Genomic DNA, 24,160 nt, shown 5'->3' on the forward strand with positions numbered 1-24,160 from the left:
GCTTCTCCCCGCCTCTTGCTTCTCCGAAGTTAAAAAACAGACAAGCTGGAGCCGTCTTCGAGCAACCACCAAAACTGCTCTGTCTCCTCCGAATGAACCTCCCAGAGGAGCAGTGCCAAACAACCCAAAAACTGCCGGTGTCCATGGTCAGACGTCAGCGCGATAGTAATAAATACTACTACAGCTAAACAAATCTTCCGGATCAAATGAACATCCTTAACAAAATCCAGGCATAAAAGAGCATAAAGGCCGGCCGGCCCGGCCCCACCATCTCTTCCGCCAACCTCGCCCGCACCCCAACGCCCGCCCCTCTCACACTACCACCTCCGCCTCCCACGCAAGCTCCACCGCGCTCCCACTCGTTCGTCGCACCGCACCGCACGCCGCGCCTCCCCACCTCGCACGTATAGGCTCCCAAGTCCCACCCACAAACACTCCCCCCAAACCCTTCTCCCCGCGCGCTCCCACTCACTCCGCATGGGCAATTGCTCCCCGTCCCCGCGCCGCCGCCGCCCGACGGAGCCGGGCTCGCCGCCGCTCGGCAGCAACGTGTCCGCGCCCACCGTGACGGTCAACTCCGTCTCCGTCTCCCCCTACGCGCTCGCCAGATCCCCCTCCGTCTCCGCCGCCGCGGTGGACGCCGAGGACGCCGGCGTCGTGCGCGTCTACGGCTCCGACGGGTGCCCCGTCGCGTGGCGCCTCCGTGTCTCGCTCCTCTACAAGGCGGCGGCGCCCCTCCACTTCACGCCCTCCGAGGCGGCCCCGCTCGGCCGCCCCGTGCTCCGCCTCTCCGCCGCCGACCCGGAGGTCTGCGGCACCGCCGACGAGCTGCTGCGCCTGGTGGACGCGCGGTTCGAGGGCAAGCCGCGCGTCGCGCCGCCGGAGAGGCCCCGCGCGGCGTCGCCGTCGGCCGCGGCCGCCGCGGAGGTCGCCGAGCTGGTGCGGCTGCAGCACCGCAGCGCCGAGCGGCACCTCGAGGGCGTGGCGGCGAAGGTGGCGGAGATGGTTAAGAAAGGGAAGAAGTCGGGCAAGGGGAGGAGCGTTGTGGAGGCTGCTGAGGTCAGGAGGCTCGGCAAGTGGTACGGGGACGCAATGGAGGTGATGCTGGAACACGCAAGGATGGAGGAGACCCTCATCTTCCCTAACATACAGAGGGCATCGTTTCCAGGTCGATTTGAGTTTGATCTATTTTATTTGTGCCGCATTGCATTATGCTCTTAATTTCCCTTGATGCTCATAGAGGTTTAGGGCATTTGTCTCTCGTTTTTTTTTTGAAGTAGGGCATTTGTCTCTCGTTTCTAATGTGCATTGGCGTTTTTGAGGATTTATATTATAGGCCTGCTTTCCTTTCTGCACTGACTGTTTCCTGTCGCAAAAAAAGCAGTGCGTCTGCGTCTAGACAATTGGAGCTCTGCTTCAATTCGTAGTTCTCATTCTATTTTGGGTGCGTTGGTTAAGGAGTCGTTCACTTGCGCTGGCGAGTTTTCAGAAATTCTTTCTTTATGTGTTCCTGTACTTGGGTTCAAAGCATGTACTAGTATTCCCCTTATCCCCTACTACTCTAGCTGTACAGGTCACCTTTTATTCTGATTAGTAAAAGCAGCTAACATCTATTCTAACATTTGGCTGTTTCCAAGTGAAAAACATTGCTAGTACATTAAGAAAATATACATTATGGAGTAATGTACTAGAGCAAAGCCAAACATTTGGCTGTTTCCAAGTGAAAAACAAGCGGGCTTTGCGAGAATCGGGTTCACTGACTCCCGGACCTGAAGTGGGAACCAACCGTCACACTCACACGAACTTGACGTCTTCGATCCAAGTTATTAATTGAACATTTATTTAAGCACCAACTGCTTGCATACTGATATGATTAGGATCTAATCTAATCTGACACCAATATTTTGTGTGACAAGGGGTGTGCGATAAGGTTAACGAGCAGCATGGGAGGCACCTGCCAATGATGAATGGAATCAAGGAGGATATAAAAACACTGCTGACGTTGGAATTAGGGAGCCCCCTATTCCATGAAGTGGTGGTCAACCTCTCGGTTCGCCTCAAAGCGTTGCAGGTACAGTCCCTGTGGTAGTGTGGTATCCAATAAATGCATTGGTTGTTCTTTATCTGCCAACTGTTCATTGCTTGCGAAACCTTTCTACTTCAGAATATACACTAGTTTAGGCTTTCTGGTGGTAGAAGCTTGTATTTAGTTATGAACGCCATGCTTGAAAGAATAGGCAAATTAAAGCACCATCTTAGGTGTCTTCAGAAGACATTCGACTGCTTAGGAGGTTTTGCAAACTTCACCTTTTGTAACTTTCAAGGGTTCTATACTACCTTCATGCAAAAGCGATAATTTGTTGGTGTGGATGTTACCCTGTCCTAATCTGTATCCCCTTTAGCAAATAACCTACTATGAGATATTCTCTTGGAAAGGAGTAACCGAAAGTGATATAGAACAGAGAATGATTAGGGGACCATTCACCATGTTACCAAAGGATAAAATTGATTCCTTTCGTCCTCAAGTGGAAAAGTTTGTTATATTGCACTATTTTATACTTGCACTTTTCATTGAATTGGATTGGAAGATCATGTAGGTCCTGGATAAGGACCACTTCCAACCTATTGTCTCTAAAACTTGCATGGCTTGTCAATTTGGATCTGGATTCACCACCATATGCTTAGCGCATAATGCTATCTTCACAGTTCTACTGCATTGGTATTGTGCATGCTGCCATACTGGGAAAAGTCGCAAAGGAAAAAGTAAAGTAGGCTGCAGTCTGTTTATTCTCAGCCTGTTTGATCTGTAAAACTGGTATTGTTTCAGCAAAAGATAGCACGGGAAGTTGTTTTGAGATTGATAGGAGTCCACCACCATGGCGTTAGCATACAACTCTCCTTTTTATTGGAAACTTGGAAGGTGTGTATTGTGTAATGTAAGTTGTCGGATACCAGAAAAAGGGGTACCCCAAGCAAAAACCAAAAAACTGCTTAGACCCTAAAAACAAGAACCAATAAGACAAACGAGGTCTCAGCCAAAATCTCCGATTCGCCCGAGGCCCCCTCGCCGAGGCCCCTTCGCCCGAGGCCCCCTCGCCGAGGCCCCTTCGCCCGAGGTCACCTCGCCGAGGCCTCAGAAGAAGTACCGATTCTCCGATTCGCCCGAGGCCCCCTCGCCGAGGTCTGCGATTCTCCGATTCGCGCGAGACCGGCTCGCCACCAGCCCCGCGACCACCGCTTTGACTAGACTACTCTGGCTGGACATCACATCCAATCAAGGCGCTCAACCACTCCGACAACCACACGACGGCACAGTACCGCGAAGTGGCAGACCCGACGTCAGTCACGTCAGCGCCCTGCCATCCACGACGGGACTGTGCAGGGGTTACCGGCTACTGTGCTGCCTAAACTCCTGCACCAAGGACGAACACGACGTGGGGAGTCAGAACTGAGTTCCTGTGACCTCGGGACCAGCGGACCGACCGCTCCGCCTCGCTCGAGACCCCCGATAGGCCTCGGATGAACTGACCGAGTTCCGCCTCGCCCGAGACTCCCGGTAGGGCCTCGGGTGAACTGGCCATGCTCCGCCTCGCCCGAGGCTGGGCTCGTCCCGCAACCTCGTCGCCTCCGCCTCAAAAGTCGCTCTGGTAGGCTGTCGCATCCAATTAATGCGCCCAGCTGCACCCTACTACGTAAGCCACGAATCGGCAAGTGCGCCGCGACAGGAGCGACTGGGACAACGGTCAAATCGCCTTTTTACCATCCCTTACTGACAATACAGGGTACCGTATCCTGTAGACGCACGTTCCGCACTGTTTCGCCTAAATCAACTACGACGATGGCCGCCAAGACCCCGCATTGCCACCTGCAAAGGCCTCTGGCACAGCAGGCCTCAGCACAGCGGGTCTCGGCCTCAGCACAGCGGGTCTCGGCACAACCGACTACAGCAGCCACCAGGCCTCGGCACTTCACCAAGTCAACAAATGTACGGGAGCGCAGCATGTCGCCGGCCTTGGAGACCATACCGACTAGACACCGACGGGAACTCCCACGACGCCACGCTGCTCCAGGGAGCAGAATACGTCAGCAAATAGTAGCCTTCTCATGTACTTCTGGCTTCCTCCTTGTGGCTATAAAAGGAGGTGGCCGGTACCATTTCTAGGGGGGGGAAAAGAAAGAGGAACAACCCACACGGGCAATGTGCCTCACCCTGTAACCTGCATTTCTCTCCGTAGAGACTTGGGACGAACTCCCTCCCTCGCTTAGCTTGTAACCCCCTGCCACGAGCACCCCGGTGCAAGGAATACAAGAACACCCCCTCATACTGGACGTAGGGCATTCACTGCCTGAACCAGTATAAACCTTGTGTCTCTTTGCATCACCATCCGGAATAAGGAGCACGCAGCACGAATTCACTCGTCGGTTGAGGGACCCCCGGTTCCAAAACACCGACAGTTGGCGCGCTAGGTAGGGGAACTCTGCGTGTCAGCTTCGTCATCCTAACAAATTCCGGATGGCAGACCCCGTTCAACCACTACGTCTCGGCACGATAGTCTGGTTCGGGAGCCTAGAGTTCATTTCTCTAGGACATGAGTACGATATGATACTCCTCCCACCCAGAGCCTCATCGACCGATGACGACGCCACGCACCAGTAGCCCGCGCGCAGGCGGCGCTCGGGCCAACGCTCCCGCCGCAACCGACAAGCACGGCGCGCGCTGGGACCGCCTCAACATCACGCAAGACCAGGGCGACGCTCCGCTGCACCGCTGGTTTCCCCCACCCAGGCTGTCGGTACAGAGTCCCTGGCTAGGGGACCTAGTCCAGCTTAAGTCTGGGCGAAAGGGAGACGCCGGCAGCACGCAGCAACGCCCCGTCAGCAAGCTCTGCCCCGCCGCCTCCTGAGGAACCGACTCCGGCGGAGCTGAACCCAGCGGTGGCCCCATCTCTGTACCCCTTCAGGTTGAGAAATGCCGCCGCCACCTACGCTCTCGCCTACGCCTCCACTCACGCGGAGCCTTCGGAGCCCTCGGGAGGCCAACGTTTCGCCCTTGACTTCTCCGCCGGAACTTTGGCCTACACCCGCGCTGAGTCCTCGGAAGAGGACGAGGCGTGGGCCAGAGCAGACTTCTCAGGCCTCTGTGACCCTGAAGCCATGCGTCGCTTCATGGCCACAAGCGACTATTGCTTCGGTTACTCCGACTCTGATGACGAGGGCACTTACAATCCCACTCGCGAGTGCTTCCACGTCGGGCTCGGGATGCCAAGAGGTGGTGATGAGGATGCAGGGACAGGCAACCGTTCCCCCCCACGCGAGGGGGGAGGTGGCGCAACATCTCCGCACATCGGATCCCCGGCAGCGCGGAACGAGAACCCCGCCCCCGAGGGACTCCAATGCCTTGACCTGGAGCAGCTCTGTGAGCTTCAGGCCAAGGTCGAACAAGACCGGCTCCTTCTGCGGCAGCTCCGAGAGACACTCGAGCGAGAGCAGCGGGGGCGCGGTGACGGCGGAGCATCCCGGCTAAGGGCTCGCGACGTCTACCACCGCATCAACAACGACGAGGGGGGTGCGCTACCCCCCACCTTCAATCGCGCTGGCCAGAACATTGCCGCAGCGGCGATGCTGATCCGAACGATGCCCGAGCCATCAACCACCGAGGGGCAGCGAGTCCACGGCGCGCTCCGAGGCCTTCTCGAGACCGCCGCGGTGCAACAGGCCGAAAGCTCCGCGTCTCGACGGCGCGGAGACGCCTCAAGACAGCCCTCAGTACACGACCGCCTCAGGGCCCCCTCGGTGGACGATCGCCTTCGGGCCCCCTCGGTGCACGATCGCCTCAGGGCACCCTCGGTGCACGACCGCCTCGGCGAACGGCGCGAGGCGCAAGGCGACCACGACGTGGTCATAGGACGACTGGCGCCGCGACCGTGATGGGGCTGCCCGAGGTTACCAAACTGCACCGGGGCGGCCGCTACGACAGCGACGAGGACCGTAGTCCTTCTCCGGGACCACCCGGCCCTCGAGTCTTCAGCAAGGCTATCCGCAGCGCCCACTTCCCGGCCCGGTTTCGACAACCGGCCAACCTCTCGAAATACAGCGGCGAGACCAACCCCGAGCTGTGGCTGGCCGACTACCGCCTGGCATGTCAGCTAGGCGGTGCGGATGATGACCTGCTCATCATCCGCAACCTGCCTTTGTTCCTGTCAGACTCAGCGCGAGCCTGGCTCGAACACCTTTCCCCCATGCAGATCCACGACTGGCGAGACTTGGTAAATGTCTTCGTCGGGAATTTCCAGGGCACGTACGCACGTCCAGGGAACTCCTGGGACCTCAAGAGCCAGATGAGTCTCTCCGAGACTTTATCCGGCGATTCTCCAAACAATGCACTGAGCTGCCTAGCGTCGGCGACTCGGAGATCGTCCAGGCGTTCCTCTCTGGCACCACCTGCCGAGACCTGGTTCGGGAGTTAGGCCGGAGCGTGCCAACCACGGTATCAGCACTCCTCGACATCGCGACTAGTTTCGCCTCAGGCAAAGAGGCCGTTGGGGCCATCTTCCCCAACAACAAAGGGAAACGGAGCGACGAGATCCTCGAGGCCTCGACATCCCGCCCCGCCCTGAAAAAGAAAAAGGGCCGTCAGGGGGAAGCGGGAGGTCCTCGAGGCTGGCCTTGTCGCGGCTGCGGACCGCAAGAACCCCCGAGGCCCAGGGCTCTTCGACGACATGCTCAAGAAACCCTGCCTGTACCATCAGGGCCCGGTGAAGCACACCCTCGAGGAGTGCACCATGCTTCGGCGTTACTACGCCAAGCTCGGACTCCCCAACGACGTTGTCAAGAGAAGGGGCGCGGACGACAAGGGCAACGACAAGGACGACGGATTCCCCGAGGTACACAATGTCTTCATGATTTTTGGCGGTCCCTCAGCATGCCTCACGACGCGCCAACGAAAGAAGGAGCACTGAGAGGTCTTCTCGGTCAAGGTGGCCACTCCCCAGTACCTCAACTGGTCTCGCGAAGCAATCACCTTTGACCGGGACGACCATCCTGATCACGTCCCAAACCCCGGGCGGTACCCGCTCGTCGTCGACCCAATCGTCGGCAACACCCGACTCTCCAAGGTGCTCATGGACGGAGGCAGCGGCCTCAACATCCTCTACGCTAACACCCTAGAGCTCCTAGAGCTCGACCGGTCACAACTCTAGGGCAATGCCGCGCCCTTCCATGACATCGTCCCAGGGATGCGCACACGGCCCCTCGGGCGTATCGACTTGGCCGTCTGCTTTGGCTCCCCCTCCAACTACCGCAAGGAGGTCCTTACCTTCGAGGTGGTCGGGTTCAGGGGGACCTACCACGCCATCCTAGGACGACCATGTTACGCCAAATTCATGGCGATCCCCAACTACACCTACCTTAAGCTCAAGATGCCGGGCCCCAACGGCGTCATCACTATCGAGTCCACGTACGAGCATGCATATGACTGCGACGTCGAATGCGTCGAGTACGCCGAGGCTCTCATCGAAGCTGAGACCCTCCTGGTCAACCTCGACTAGCTCGGCAGTGAGGCACCAGACTCCAAGCGCCGAGCCAGGACCTTCGAGCCAGCAGAGGCTGTCAAGCTCATCCCGGTCAACCCCACCTGCTCCAGCGACCGAGCACTAAGGATCAGCGCCACCCTCGATAGCAAATAGGAGGCCGTGCTCGTCGACTTTCTCCGCACGAACGCCGATATTTTCGCGTGGAGTCCCTCGGACATGCCGGGCATACCGAGGGAAGTTGCCGAGCACGCCTTGAACATTCGGGCCGGCTCCAGACCGATGAAATAGCGCCTACGCCGATTCGACGAAGAGAAGCGCAGGGCCATCGACGAGGAGGTGTAGAAGCTTTCTGCGGCCGGATTCATCAAGGAAGTATCCCACCCGGAGTGGTTAGCTAATCCTGTGTTAGTTAAAAAGAAAAATGGAAAATGGAGGATGTGTGTAGACTACACCGGTCTAAACAAGGCATGTCCAAAAGTTCCGTTTCCATTACCTCGAATCGATCAAATCGTCGACTCCACGGCGGGGTGCGAGACCCTGTCTTTCCTTGATGCGTACTCCGGTTACCATCAGATCAAAATGAAAGAGTCCGGCCAGCTCGCGACTTCTTTCATCACCCTATTTGGCCTGTACTGCTACACGACTATGCCATTCGGCCTCAGAAACGCAAGGGCCACGTACCAGCGATGCATGACCTAGGCCTTTGGCGAGCACATCGGGCGAACTGTCGAAGCCTACGTGGACGACATCGTAGTCAAGTCCAGGCAGGCCAGTGACCTCGTCAAAGACTTGGAGATAGCCTTCAAATGCCTCAGGGAAAATGGCATCAAGCTCAACCCTGAGAAGTGTGTCTTTGGGGTCCCCCGAGGCATGCTCTTGGGGTTCATAGTCTCGGAGCGCGGCATCGAAGCTAACCCAGAGAAGGTCTCGGTCGTGACCAACATGGGACCAATCCGAGACATCAAGGGAGTGCAGAGGGTTATGGGATGCCTTGCGGCCCTGAGTCGCTTCATCTCACGCCTTGGCGAAAAAGGTCTGCCTCTGTACCGCCTCTTGAGAAAATCTGAACGCTTTTCCTGGACCCCCGAGGCCGAAGAATCCCTCACTAAGCTCAAAACAGTGCTCACCAATCCTCCCATCCTAGTGCCACCAACCAAAGGCGAAGCCCTCTTACTCTACGTCGCCGCAACAACCCAAGTGGTTAGCGCGGCCGTAGTGGTCGAGAGGCAGGAAGAGGGGCACGCTCTACCCATCCAACGACCTATTTACTTCATCAGCGAGGTGCTCTCCGAGACCAAGACACGCTACCCCCACATCCAGAAGCTGATCTATGCCATAATCTTGGCTCGACGCAAACTGCGTCACTACTTCAAGTCCCACCCAGTTACCGTGGTGTCATCTTTACCCTTGGGAGAGATAGTCCATAACCGGGAGGCCTCGGGGAGAATTGCTAAGTGGGCCGTAGAACTCATGGGGGAAGCCCTGTCTTTCGCACCCCGAAAGGCCATCAAGTCTCAGGTCTTGGCCGATTTCGTGGCGGAATGGACCGATACCCAACTACCACCTACTCAAGTCCAGGCGGAGTACTAGACCATGTACTTCGACGGGTCTCTGATGAAGACCGGGGCAGGCGCGGGTCTGCTCTTCATCTCCCCCCTCGGGGTACATATGCGCTACGTAATCCGACTCTACTTCGTCGCTTCCAACAACGTCGCCGAGTACGAGGCCCTCGTTAATGGCCTGCAGATCGCCATCGAACTTGGGGCACGGCGCCTCGACATTCGAGGAGATTCACAGCTTGTCATCAATCAGGTGATGAAGGAGTCAAATTGCCATGACCCCAAGATGGAGGCATACTGCACGGTGGTACGCAACCTAGAGGACAAGTTCGATGGCCTCGAACTCAACCACATCGCACGAAAGTTCAACGAGGCCGCAGACGAACTGGCAAAGATGGCGTCGGCGCGGACCCCAGTCCCCCCGAACGTCTTCGCCAGAGACCTCCACAAGCCATCCATTGACTACGCCTTGGCGACGGAAGAGGGCCCATCGGCCGAGCCCACCACAGGGCCCGAGGCCCCCTCTACCACCGAGACCCCGCCAACCGAGCCCGAGGCCATGGCGATTGACGCAGAGCCTCCCAAGGCCGACCAAGGAATGGACTGGCGAGTCCCTTTCCTTGATCACCTCGTTCGAGGAGAGCTTCCTACGGATAGAACCGAGGCCCGACGGCTTGCGCGATGAGCCAAGACTTACGTCCTCTGCAATGGCAAGTTGTATAGGCGTAGCCCATCTGGTATTCTCCAACGATGCATCACCACCGAGGCTGGCCAATCCCTACTTTGGGACTTGCACGCGGGAGTCTGCGGGCACCACGTGGTGCCTCGGGCGCTCGTGGGTAACGCCTTCCGCCAAGGTTTCTATTGGCCAACAGCGGTGGCCGACGCCACGAAGCTAGTATGCTCCTGCGAGGGATGCCAGTACTACGCTCGACATACGCACCTCCCGGCCCAAGCCCTCCAAACCATCCCCATCACATGGCCATTCGCTGTGTGGGGGTTGGACATGGTTGGGCCTCTGCAGAAGGCACCCGGGGGCTATACCCATCTGCTGGTAGCCATCGACAAATTCTCCAAATGGATCGAGGCTCGTCCGATCACTCAGATCAAATCCGAGCAAGCAGTGCTGTTCTTTACGGATATCATCCACAGTGTAACATCCCTGATGTTATAAAGTACTTAAAAGGTGATCATGTCATCATTATGCATAATCATCATGTATCAACTCATGAATGCATTTCATGTTTAATTTATAGCATGTAAATGTTGTTATGAAGTGTGTTATATGTTACATGAAATAATAGTGATTAAGAAACTTTGTGAATTTTAATGTGGGAATCTATTAAACAATTCAAATTCTTCCTTAATAAAAGTTTAATAATTTTTGTTGCAATGCTTGGTGTGAATATTGTTTTATGATATGTGTTGACTTGTATGGATGAATCAATTTCAAAACATTTGTGTTTAATTAGATTTCCGAAAACCCGAATTTCCAGCATTTAAAGTTTACCCTGGAAAACCTAATTCAAAATCTAAGCACATTTTGGGGTTGAGCCTAAAAGCAAAAGTGTAGAGTTTGTCATGAGGTACAAAGTTTGTTTTTGGAGTTTTCAAAGTTGTTTTATGAAATTTGAAGTAATTTGAAAAGGCGAGATTCTTTAAATGTCCCATTTTTGAATTCAATCTTGCATTTCAAAATGTAGACCGAATTTGGGAATGGTTATAAAAGCAAAGTTGTAGAACTTTAAATTTTGAGCAACTTTTGTTTTTGGAGATTTTTGAGTTGTTATGAAAATTTGGGAGTAATTTGGGATTTAAAGCGAGTGGCAGTTCTGTAATTTCGGTGAACAGTACCCGCGGGCGACACCTCCTCGCCGGCGTGCTTCGATCAGCTTCTGGGCGCGACTGTGGCCGCCCTCGGTGTCGCGCTGGCGCGGAGAGGACTCCTACGTGGTTTCCTCTTGCTTCCTGGCCGTCATATATAGCTTGTGCCGTCGCCGTTCTCCTCCTTTTCATTTCCTCTGTTCGCCGTCGCCGTCGTCCATTCTTGCCGACGCACACCACCTCCACCGCTCATCCTCTGGCCGAATTGAGCGCGTAGAAAGCTTCGCCTCTCCCTTGCGCATCACCTGAGCGCCTCGCCTCACCTGGAACGGCCGCGCCCGCCGTTCGCGCCACGACCAGCAGCCATGCCGCCGTGCCACTCCGTCGTCGAGCAGCGGGCTCGCGTGGCCAGGCCGTCACGGGCCACGACCGGCCGAGCTGCGACCACCCTTAGGCTCGCCTCGCCACCCCATCGCTCGACCACCCCTTCAATTGCCGCCTACGAGCATCAGCCGGCCGGAAATTGCGTCTCTCTGGCGTCCTCTGTTTTCAATTCGCGACCAGGGACTTCGTCTTCAAATTCGAGAATTGTGAGGGGCTTTTCTGTGAACCGCAGACTCATGTGAATAGTGCCGTTTGGACCTGTTTGCTTTGAAATCGGCTGGAACTTTGAAAATTCATAGTAATTCATAGGAAATTCGTATCATAGCAAATGAGGACTTTTTGGAATCCTTGTAAAATTGTCTATGCAGTAGATCTATAATATGGTATGTTTTAGTTTAAAGTTTTAGCTGCAAAAATAGATTTGTGCAGTAAGGTTGTAATGCTAGTTGAATTTGTTATTTTCCATAACTGCAAATCTAGGGCTCCAAATGAAGTGAAAATTTTGTGGCATGCTACTCATGTGATAGTTGATGTGTGGTAAAAATTTCATGAATATTGGATGAAGTATGAGTGAGTTTTTGGTTTATCTTGCTCTCACATGATTTCTTGCAATAGCAAATTGTCTTTTTCATAGAGGCAGCTATACTTATGCAAATGGTATGAAATTTGTACAGTAGACTATTGAGAGGATATGTGAGCTACTGTAATTTTTGTAGAAGTTATTGTGCATTTTTGGTATATGTTCATAAATACACCTTAATGTCTAAATAAATTAAGAAATGCTTTAAGAAAATTTATTTAGAGGTGAGCACCATGCTTTCTGGTGTTCTTTAGTCATGTGTGAAATGTTGGTAAAGTTGGTTTTGCCCAATTATGTGTTTGCAACATAAGTTAATAATTATTTTCTTTCAATTGTCGTTTCGGAACAGTTTTTGGGACTGTTTGGATTACCTCATGATAATGATGTTTTTCGAGAAACTTGTTAATAACAAAGTTGTAGATAATTCATGTATCTAGCTGCTGTTAAAATTTGGTGGTATTTGGCCTTGTGGTTTGTGAGTTATGCTTGTTTAAAGTTGGGTTTCAGAAATGGCTGCTCTCTGTCATTTAGGGACCAGTTTCTGTAAATGGGTATATTTGACTTAGTTAACTTGAGAATCATGCTAAGATGATTAAAGATGAGTTGTAGAAAATTTCATAAGCTTTCCAGAATGTCTTGTTGCATGGCTATTGGATTTGTATAACTCTAGTTATGATCCAAACATGAAGCTGTTGTTTCCAGTCCTGAAATAGACATATGTTAGTTAAATAGCAAACCTTAATGACTTAGGTTTTGATTGAATTTTTGATTGAGTGATGTCCTTGGATCATTAGTTGGTAATGATCTTTGGCAATTGATGTTAGTATTCTGGAAAGGTTTAGTTAGTTTTGACTTGTAACTGTACCGTGAAGGAAAGTTGTATTCAAGTTAGTTAATCTTTTATGCTTTCACCAATGCACCTCCATGCATCATGTCATACAATCCATCATGCTAAAGCATGCATTATTTATTTACGTGTAGTGCATACGTGAGTGAGAAGGTTCGCGTTGACTAATCTTCGGATGAGTGTCATCATTCAATGGTGCTCGCGTTGATCAAGTGTTGGAGAAGGTTCATCCATCAATGGTGATGCTGTCAAGTCTAACTCCGTAATCTCTCTGTGGAACTAACCTTTTCTGCCGACCAAGGCAAGCCCCGGATGCATTTAAACCCTACCTTGTGTTTTACAAATTGATTTCGCTTTTGCTTTCATATACTGCATTAAGTGATTAGGAGTTAAGTGAAAACCTAATTGATGCATGACCAACCTTGTTTTCCTTATCTACCTTGTTAACCGTTTTAATTCGTATATGGCTAGTTATGCTTAGTCATGCTTAGATAAATAAAGGTCGGGTGATTACCTGTCACCTGCGAGTTTTTAATGGAACTTTGGTTACTTATGTTATCATGTGATATGGGAATGTGGAGTAATAAATCTAGACCGGGCGGACTCGGTGTGTGTGAGCCACAAGACCTGGTAATGTCTTGTGAGCGGGTTCTTTCCGCCTGTGTCGATTAAGGCCCGTACCATTGTTGAATTGCATGAGGTGAGAATTTGTAGTACTAACCACATACTCCGGTAAGCCTTAACTTGGCGATTCTATTACGAGAATGGCTACTCGCGCACTGGGAGTGGAGAGATGGCGGGAATAGCGTGTACCCACGTGGCAATGGGCTGGATTGGTGGAGTACTGTATTCTCGGGTGGCGCGGACCCGTTCTTGTTTTAGAGGATCCAAGGGTAGGTTGATATATGTGAGTCGGGGACCTGCATATGTCGTGTGGTCTGGAATCCCCAGCTGGGTTTAATCGGTTTGAATCGTCGTTGCTCCTCGGTTATGGAGACTCAACTCACTGTTCATCATCGTAGTAATAAATAACTGGAACTTGAGGATGGTCTGTGAAGGTGTTGGTTATGAAGTTTCATGATCTCATTACGGATCGTGTCAGCTTTGTATATGATCTTATGAAGTTTCATGATCTCATTACGGATCGTGTCAGCTTTGTATATGATCTTATGAAGTTTTAAATGTTGACATAAAGAATTTCGTTAAAGAGCTTTTACGCAAAAGAACTTTGATTATTGCTAAAGCCATACCTTGAATCCCTGAGCCTGCATTCCTGAGTTCTATCAATTTTTATTTCGGTTAAGTCTTGTTGAGTACTTTTGTACTCAGGGTTCGTTGACCCTTGTTGCAGGTGAGCCTCATGAGCAGGTCTATTTTGGACCGTGCTGCATGACTGTTGTTCCATGCGATGATGATAAGTAAATGCGTGGCCCTTGGGCAGGGCGTTTTATTTGTGTGTTTGTATTATGTTATAATGCCACTCCACTGCTACCGTTTGTATTATTAATCGAACTTAGTTTATAAGGTTTGAAACTACTGTTTTGTAAATTAAGTTATTGTAAGACTTCCACTATATTACTCTGATGTATCTATTTGAATAAACTGTTGTAATACTGCAATGACTCTGTAATGGGATCCTACTCGGAAATCGTGGATGATTCAGGGTTCCACGGGGACACCCGACAGTCTTCTTAAGTTACTAGGAACATATGCATAGTCGTCAGAGGTCGTTGGACAGTGACAGGTGCATATGGGTCCTATAATTTAGGAGGTTCTGCCACACACAGGTTCGGAATCCCAAATACCATCATCACCGACAATGGGACGCAATTCACCGGCCATAAGTTCCGGACATTCTGCAACGACCGCCACATCTGTGTGGCCTGGTCGGCCGTAGGACATCCCAGGACAAACGGCCAAGTAGAACATGCAAATGGCATGATCCTACAAGGTCTCAAACCTAGGATACACAACCAGTTGAAGAAATTCGGCAAGAAATGGCTTGCCGAACTCCCATCGGTCATTTGGAGCCTGAGGAATACGCCGAGCCGAGCCACGGGATTTACACCGTTCTTCCTGGTCTATGGGGCCGAGGCCATCCTCCCCACTGACCTGGAGTACGGTTCCCCGAGACTACAGGCCTACAACGAGCAAAGCAACCGCACTGCCCACGAAGATGCCCTCGACCAACTGGAGGAAGCCCGAGACGTCGCGCTACTACACTCGGCAAAATACCAACAAGCCCTATGATGCTACCAAGCCTGGCACATTCGGAGCCGAGACCTGAAGGTGGGCGACCTAGTGTTGAAGCTGAGGCAGAGCAGTAAGGGCCGTCACAAGCTGACCCCGCCATGGGAAGGGCCGTACATCGTCGCCCAAGTACTGAAGCCCGGAACCTACAAGCTAGCCAACGAGAAGGGCGAAATCTTAACCAACGCTTGGAACATAGAACAGCTACGTCGTTTCTACCCTTAAATTTCCAAACGTTGTTTACATTGTTTCTCGAAATACAATAAAGAAGCGTTCTTAGTTGTTATAATGTTTCGAGGAGCCCCCTTATAGACAAGTCGATTGTATAGAACCTAAGGACCGTATGATCGTCTCAAGGGCGAAAAGGCCGGCCGAGCTGTGAGAATGGCCTACGCCTCCGGGCTACGGCAGCTCCCTCACCACCTTTTCACCCAAAGGACAGCGTAGGCTCCGAGGAAGTTCTGTGCAGAGGGCTTGTCTATCAATAGGGGCTCGACGTCACAATAGCGCTATAAGGGAGACTCGGCTCTGCCTCTGCAAAGCCGAGCCTCCCTCGGGGGCTAAAAAGGGGGAACCCCCTAAGTCCCGAACACCGTTTGTTAATGGTCTTTCAAAAAATTTCTACGCCAAACTCTCTCGCGCTCCGATGGGACCTTCACAAGAAACCCAAAGACCAAAAGCTTGTCTCAAGGCCAAAGGGCCGGTCGAGTCGTGAGAACGGCCTACGCCTCTGGGCTACGGCAGCTCCCTCACCACCCTTCGCCAAAGGACGGCTTAGGTTCCGAGGAATTTCTTTACGGGTTCCCAAGATCGAGACAGAGGGCACAGGCTCGGAAGTAGAATAGAAAATGGTTAAAAGACGCACATACACAAATACTTTAAAGGCCTCGACGGCCACAAAAACGTCACGGTATGGCAACTAACTCAATCCGGTTACATGGCCCCTTTTGGCCCAGGTCAAAGCTCAAGGATCGGCGGCCGGCGTGGGAGGGACCACCTCTTCTTCAAATAGACCGGCCAGCGCTGTGCCAGGTGCCTCGGCCGCCTCCAACAGCTTCACGACCTCTGCATCAGCCTCCTCGTCATCTTCTGGCAACATGTAGCCGTCGCTGACAGCCTCGAGGTTGATGGCGTAGTGCGAGGAGACGACGGCCAGGGCGCGCTTGACACCCGTGTGCAACGCCCCCCGGAGCCTCTCGTGGACGCGGCCGCTCAACGCAATCAGGCGGCTCCCAAGGGAGCTGGCTGATTGGACCCCCTCGACGTCTAGGGCCTCGCAGGCGGTACGGACAGCGCTGCGCAGCGCCTTGTGCTCCCGGACCTCAACATCCAGCGCCGCTTGCGCTGCGACGGAGGCCTCAGCCGCCTGGGAGGCCTCTTTCTCCAGATCTACGTCGCGACGAGGGGTCAGGAGTCAAACGCGAACCAGAACAAAAAGAACAAGGAGCACGGTTCAGCGGAACTTACCCTCGGCCTTGCTCTTCGAGGCTAAGGCCTCGACCTGAGAGGCCTTGGCCGCCATGGTAGCCTCTGCCAAGGCGACTTTCGTCAGCTGATGCTGGCTCTGCTCCGCACCCAGCTGCCCGGCTGTGGCCTTGGCAGAGGCCATCGCTTCTTGGGCCCGAGACCTAAAGGAGTCTCGCTCCTCCTCCAGTTCCTTGATCTTCGCCACCATAGGGGCAGACTGCTCCTTAGCCGTGGCCAACTCGGCCTGAATGTCAGCACAACGAAGGCGGAGGTCCTCCACTTCCGCACTCCACGCCGACAAAAGCCCCTAGGCATCGGCAAGCAGGCCCTTCTGCCGCCGGAGCTGGTCCCAGATATCCCTCTCCCTTCGTAGGAACACCGATTTCCCAAGGGATCGGGTCTCGAGCTCCTAAAGAGGCAAAACAAAAAACACATGTCAAACACTGCAAGGGGGCTCGGAGAGAAAACAACGCGGCACGAGAGAAGAAAGTACTTACCTGGGTGACACCGGGCAAGTCCCCTTCCATAATAGTCATCGCTGTCTGCAGCGACTGCACTACCAGTTGGCGGTACTGCTCGAGGGTATCCCATCGCCCCCCCCCTCTGCGATATCTTCAAGGGCGAACACGGGCTCCCCCTCAGGGTTAGCCCGGTCCCGCCAGAAAACACGCGGGAAGTTCCACCCACGGGGCTCGGGCCGTAGCCGGACAAGGGCCGAACTCCCCTCGGCGGGACCTGGGACTGGCTGCTCCGTGGTACTGGCCGCCTCGACGTCCGCCGCCTCCTTCCCATGGGAGGAATCATCAGACGAGATTGTTTGAACCAGGGGCGGCGCCAAAACTTGCTCCGTCTCCATCTTCATCGCCTCGGCCTCAACGGACCCGGGGGCTCTAGCCTCCGCCATCTCTACCTCGGTGGCCCCGGCGTCCACCGCCCTGACTTCGGAGGTCTTGGGGGCTCCGGCCTCACCCTCAATGGCCCCGGCGTCCTCGTCCTCCACTCGCTCCGCGGCCGCCTCGGCACCCTTTTCCTGGGCAGCCACCTCCTCCGAAACGGCCCTGCCAGACGCCGCGCCACGCTGCACGCCAGCCTGCGCCTCCGCTGCCTGATGGGCGGAGGAGCTAACGTTCACCTTGAGCGCCTTATGGGGCGCCAAGGCAGGATCTTCCACCGGATGCTTCTAGCTGGAAGCAAAGACACTCCCAAGGTCAGCATGCGACCAAGGGGCAAACAAGAAGTACTATGGACTCCACCAGAAAAAGACGCTTACCGCGAACGGGGATGCAGCCGCTTCGACACCGCCAGCCTCCTCTACAACGGCGGCGGTGGCAGCAGCAGCACGGCCTCTGTGTCCACCGGTGCCAGCTGGCCTCCGCCGGACCCTGGCACCTCCTCGACCCTTCGCGGAGACAATGGGGTCGCCCCCACCATCGCTCGCTCCACCTCCACCGTCGAGCCCATCGGGCTGACGGCACGCTCCTCCGACACCCGCGCCACGGGCATGTCGGCCTCGGCCCCGGGACAGGCCGCCACCGGCCCCGGGACACCTCCTCCTCCTAGGAGCGTCAGGCTCTTTGCCGGCGCCCCGGGCACCATCTCCCTAATGTCGGGAAGGTGTTCTAGGCAAGCCGTCCCCACCTCGCGCCCGCCACCATCGCCCGAAGAATCCGACACCGACGACGAGGGAGACGGCTCCAACGGGAGACCATCGAGCTTCTAACGCCGGCGATGGGCATCCAGCTTTTCGCGCGCGAGGAGCTTCTTCGTGCGCTTCGCCTCCTTGGCATCTTTCTTCTTCTTCTGCTCCTCGTCGCGCGCCCTATTCATGGCTTGCCGCCGGGCGTCCTCGGGAACGGGCGGCGGGGAGTCTCGCACGTCTCTTATCCCCTGTGGGAACGACAAAGTAAGACAACAGACAAAAAAGGCGAAAAACAAGAAGGCCGCGAAAGCCTCGGCAACATCCAACTTACCAGTGAAATGTGCCCCCGCGACGGGCGCATCGGGAACGGCATCAAATCGTCAATCTTTGGCTTCCCGTCTACCGTCTCTCTCACCCGACGCAGGGTCTCGTCGTCGGTAAGGGCGAAGGCGGACATCTTGTTACCGGCGATCGGATCGCTCGGGGTCATCTCGAACAGCTGCCGCCGCCGAGCCATCAGCGGCAGCACCCTCCGGCAGTGAAAAGCCGCCACGACCACGGCCGCCGAAAGGCCGCAGTCACACAGCTTCCCCAAGGCCCTCAAGAGCGGTTCCAGCCTAGGCTGATTGACCTTGATGACGCCGTATCCCCATTTCTCTGGCTGACTCTCTACAACCCGCCCGGTATAAGGGGGAAGTCCTCCGTCGTCGTTGCGGAGGTAGAACCAGCTGTCATACCAATGACGGTTGGACGATGACAGCTGGGCTAGGACGTAGAGGGACTGCCAGTCTTGGTGCACCTGAAGAGTGCAGCCGCCGGCCCTCAGCACCTTCCGAGCCCCCTTCGTTCCCCCCGGCTTGGTGGTGAACGTCGCTCGGAACAAGTGGAGCCACAGCTCCCAGTGGGGAGCGATCCCCAAGTACCCCTCATAGACGGCGACGAAGATGGCCGCCTGCGCGATGGAGTTGGGGCTGAAGTTGTGAAGCTCCACGCCATAGTAGTGTGGGAGCGCCCGCATGAACTGATCCACCGGCGACCCGAGGCCTCGCTCGTGGAAGACGACGAAGCTCACCATGTAGCCGTCACGCGGCCTTGGCTCCGACTCGTTCCCCGGAGCGATCCACTCCGGCTCATCGGGGTCGGTGATCGGGCAAAGGAGACCGGCCTCCACGAGCGACTGTAGCTTCTCCTCGGTGACGTCAGACCGCTCCCAGGGATCCGCCAGGAGGATGACGGGACCACCAGCCATTGCCCGGTGGAGGACGCTGCTACGGCGGTAATCTCTCTCTCTCTTTCTTTCAGTCTCTCTCTCGCCCTTCTCCTCCCCGGCGCTCTATGCTCTCAGCAACGGCACGGAGGCAGCGAAAGCGAATGCGGAAAAGGTAAGGAGGGAGAGGGCGAGGCTCTTTGCGTATATATGCAGGGACGAGACGAAACCACTGGGCGACGAAATCGGGGGAGTTTCCCTCAGATCCGGTGCATATAATCCATATCAGATTTCTCCGCCCACGCGCCCACTTTCTCCACATTTAATCGTGCGGACAGTTATGTCCCATCCACTGACACCACGTCGCGCAGCAACGGCACCTCCCGAGAAGATCGCCTCAAAAGTCGTGCCGACCGTTGTCAGCCGATGAAAGAGGAATACCCCCAGGCGATTCCTTCCGAGCTAAGGAACTGGGCGCCGAGCCCGCTACGGTCCAGAGGTTCGAAGGCTGGGCCATCCAAGGCCTCGACAGCCACCTCAGGGCAACAGAGTCAAGGACAACTATGGGTGAGCCCGTACATGGCCGAGGCCCAGGCAAGCGATCGCTTGGGATGCCCTAAGTCGTGTCCGAGACTAGCAGGAGTTCTCTAAAGGGGATCCCATCGAGGGAGGCACCGAGCCCCCAGGGCCAACCGAACGGCCCTGGCACCCGCTAGAGAAGCCCTCTGGTACTTTTTAGAGTGCGTCTCTTGACCACTAGCCGACCCCTAACGAATGGGGCACGGGCCTCCACTCGGACTTACCCGATAACAGCTCACCAAAAGTGTCACTGCTCGAGCCCACCGAGGGTAGCCTGACACATTCCACCCCTCCTTCCGAATGAAAAGGATGCGCGAGGGTCGTACAAAAAGCCAGGGGAACCCCTGATCGCCCTTTCGCTCCGTGCGGAGGCTCGGGGGCTCTCCCTACAACCTTGCCAAGACCCAGCGACTTATGCTCACACGTGAAGGGCTCGGCAAACAACCCCTCCTTCCAAGCGAAAAGGATGCGCGAGGGTCGTCTAAAAAGCTAGGGGAACTCCTGATCGCCCTTTCGCTACGGGCGGAGGCTCGGGGGCTCTTCCTGCAACCTTGCCGAGACCCAGCGACTTATGCTCGCACGCGAAGGGCTCGGCAAACAACCCCTCCTTCCGAGCGAAAAGGATGCGCGAGGGTCGTCTAAAAAGCTAGGGGAACTCCTGATCGCCCTTTTGCTACGGGCGGAGGCTCGGGGGCTCTTCCTACAACCTTGCCGAGACCCCAGCGGCCTAGGCTCGCACACCCCGAACTAAAAACAAACGACCCAGACTCGCTCTCGTAGGTCTAACGAACGCGATAAAGCACCTTGCTCAACGAAGAAAAAAGCCCCTAGAAGAATGAATTCACTCCTCCAGGGCCTCGGGGGCTACACCCGGCGGGTGCGCTCGCACGCACCCACCGGAACCACGAGTACAAAACAAATCCAACAAAAAGCCACTGAGGAACAAAATCTATAAAAAACCTCAAGGAGAGTGCCTCACACTCCCACCCAAGGCTCGGGGGCTACTGTCGGATACCAGAAAAGGGGTACCCCAAGCAAAAACCAAAAAACTGCTTAGACCCTAAAAACAAGAACCAATAAGACAAACGAGGTCTCAGCCAAAATCTCTGATTCGCCCGAGGCCCCCTCGCCGAGGCCCCTTCGCCCGAGGCCCCCTCGCCGAGGCCCCTTCGCCCGAGGCCCCCTCGCCGAGGCCCCTTCGCCCGAGGTCCCCTCGCCGAGGCCTCAGAAGAAGTACCGATTCTCCGATTCGCCTGAGGCCCCCTCGCCGAGGTCTGCGATTCTCCGATTTGCGCGAGACCGGCTCGCCACCAGCCCCGCGACCACCGCTTTGACTAGACTACTCTGGCTAGACATCACATCCAATCAAGGCGCTCAACCACTCCAACAACCACATGACGGCACAGTACCGCGAAGTGGCAGACCCAACATCAGTCACGTCAGCGCCCTGCCATCCACGACGGGACTGTGCAGGGGTTACCGGCTACTGTGCTGCCTAAACTCCTGCACCAAGGATGAACACGACATGGGGAGTCAGAACTGAGTTCCTATGACCTCGGGACCAGCGGACCGACCGCTTCGCCTCGCTCGAGACCCCCGATAGGCCTCGGATGAACTGACCGAGTTCCACCTCGCCCGAGACTCCCGGTAGGGCCTCGGGTGAACTGGCCATGCTCCGCCTCGCCCGAGGCTGGGCTCGTCCCGCAACCTCGTCGCCTCCGCCTCAAAAGTCGCTCTGGTAGGCTGTCGCATCCAATTAATGCGCCCAGCTGCACCCACTATGTAAGCCACAATCGGCAGTGCGCCGCGACAGGAGCGACGGGACAACGGTCAAATCGCCTTTTTACCATCCCTTACTGACAATACAGGGTACCGTATCCTGTAGACACACGTTCCGCACTGTTTCGCCTAAATCAACTACGACGATGGCCGCCAAGACCCCGCATTGCCACCTGCAAAGGCCTCGGCACAGCAGGCCTCAGCACAGCGGGTCTCGGCCTCAACATAGCGGGTCTCAGCACAACCGACTACAGCAGCCACCAGGCCTCGGCACTTCACCAAGTCAACAAATGTACGGGAGCGCAGCATGTCGCCGGCCTTGGGGACCATACCGACTAGACACCGACGGGAACTCCCACGACGCCACGCTGCTCCAGGGAGCAGAATACGTCAGCAAATAGTAGCCTTCTCATGTACTTCTAGCTTCCTCCTTGTGGCTATAAAAGGAGGTGGCCGGTACCATTTCTAGGGGAAAAAAGAAAAGAGGAACAACCCGCACGGGCAATGTGCCTCACCCTGTAACCTGCATTTCTCTCCGCAGAGACTTGGGACGAACTCCCTCCCTCGCTTAGCTCGTAACCCCCTACCACGAGCACCCCGGTGCAAGGAATACAAGAACACCCCCTCAGACTGGATGTAGGGCATTCACTGCCTGAACCAGTATAAACCTTGTGTCTCTTTGCATCACCATCCGGAATAAGGAGCACGCAGCATGAATTCACTCGTCGGTTGAGGGACCCCCGGTTCCAAAACACTGACACCAGTATTTGGTCTCCGACAATAGTGTTCTATGAGGAAGAATAAGCTAAAATAGGCTGACTCGGTTGAAAAGTAGTTCAAGCAAACAGGCCCATAATATAAGAACCATTCATACTTTGGGTAGCACTACAGGCAAAGGGTTTAATACCTATTCAACATCTTCTCCAACAACAGGACCCAAAAGAGAATCCTTTCTACAAAGGGTGAATTGGATTCTTGCCCTTACAATTTTCAGAAGTTGGAGATTTGCCCTTACAATTCGAGGAATTGGAGATTTGCCCTTCATATTCTTGCCCTCCTTGAGCTTTGCCCTTTTCTATGTCTGAAGCCTTCTTGGACCCACTTGCAGCACTTGTATTTCTGTATTGGACCAAAATGCCCCTGGGTCCCATCAATCTTTAACTCAACCGAACGGGTATTGAACCCACGGTCTTCTCTCTATCTCCCTCACCGGTTTCTCTCTCCCATGTTCTTCCTCGTTACCTCAATTGAAGAACCCTAGCCATTGATTGGAGGCTAGCGCTTGGGTGACTGGAGGTGGCTGGTCGAGGCGGGCACGCGTGGCGACTGGAGCTAGGCGCGTGGCTCCTTGAGGCCGGCGCGCGGCGATTGGAGGCGGCCGCGCGGCGAGAGGCGGTGGCCGCGTAGATTGAAGGCGACGCCGGCGATTGAAGGCAACGGCGATTGGAGGTGCCCCATTCTTCTCCTTTTTTCCCTAGTACACCCCATTGTTGTCGTGGCCCGACCTTTGGCGCATCTGCTTCTTATCGCCGTTGACGCCCACCTGTCTTTGTCATGTGCATATGGTGCCTGTTGTTGCCTAGATGAGTGGCAGTCAGTATATGGGAGGAGGTGCTGCTGGCTCCAGTTCAGGGGGCATCCAGAGCTCGTCTTTCGCCCCAATCGTGGACTGCCCACACTGCAAGGTGAAATTAGTATGGATCCGAAGCAAGCAGCAGACCACTTTTGGCTAGACCTTTGTCAAGTGTCCGAACAACATCATCGGTTGCAGGACGACCCAACTACATGTGGCATCATCATGTTCGAGAAGCAGTATGAAGATGTCCTACACAATCCAGAGCAGCATCCAATTTGGTGGAAGAAGGTGATCCTTCCCAGTTGTGCAGATGGTGGACATGGGTCTATCGACCCTATTCTAGAGTTCAAGGAAGATTTCGATAAAATAAAAGCAAAACTTGATAATGTTGTGAATGATGTCTCGAAGTTGAAGGTGCAAGTAGAGATTCTAAAGAAGGACTATGTCATTATTGTAGCCGTGTGTGTAGGTGTAGTCATTGGTTGTATTCTGAGCACAATTTGGAAGTGATGTAGCCGTGTGTGTGGCTTTTTCCTATCAGATGTATGACAATAGCTATTTGCTAATAATTGAGTTTGGAATTTGCAGCCTTGCTGCCATTCTGTTATCTATTTGAGCAATGTTAGAGCTTAGGCTCTTGAGGCTGTAGCCAATTCTTAGGTCTTGCCAATGCTTAGGTCTGATAGGTCTTGGCACTTCTCCTAGCATCTAATTGAGCAATGCTGTCATATAATTGAGCTTTGCTCTTGTCATTCTATCATCTAATTGAGCAATGCTCTTGTCATCAAATAAAATTCAGTAGGAAATCTCCAACTTCTGAAAATTGTAAGGGCAAGAATCCAATTCACCCTATCTAAAACATACCCTAATCCGAGGAGTGCTCTCCTAGCTATAAAAACCTAGACGTCTACAGCATCCTGCATTGCTTGGCGATAAT

At 54.5% G+C, this 24,160-nt stretch overlaps 1 protein-coding gene across 1 annotated transcript; it reads left to right on the forward strand.

The window, feature by feature from the left end:
* Positions 1 to 296: 296 nt before the first annotated feature.
* Positions 297 to 16,061, forward strand: LOC136531136 (uncharacterized; the record flags this gene model as incomplete). The annotated part of the gene is made up of 3 exons (XM_066523846.1): positions 297 to 1,168; positions 1,917 to 2,071; positions 15,933 to 16,061. Coding segments are annotated over exons 1-3 (975 nt in total), but the record flags the coding sequence as incomplete, so codon positions are not given.
* Positions 16,062 to 24,160: the final 8,099 nt, after the last annotated feature.

This window comes from Miscanthus floridulus, unplaced genomic scaffold (assembly GCF_019320115.1).
Source record: "Miscanthus floridulus cultivar M001 unplaced genomic scaffold, ASM1932011v1 fs_286_2_3, whole genome shotgun sequence".
NCBI classification, from domain to species: Eukaryota; Viridiplantae; Streptophyta; class Magnoliopsida; order Poales; family Poaceae; genus Miscanthus; species Miscanthus floridulus.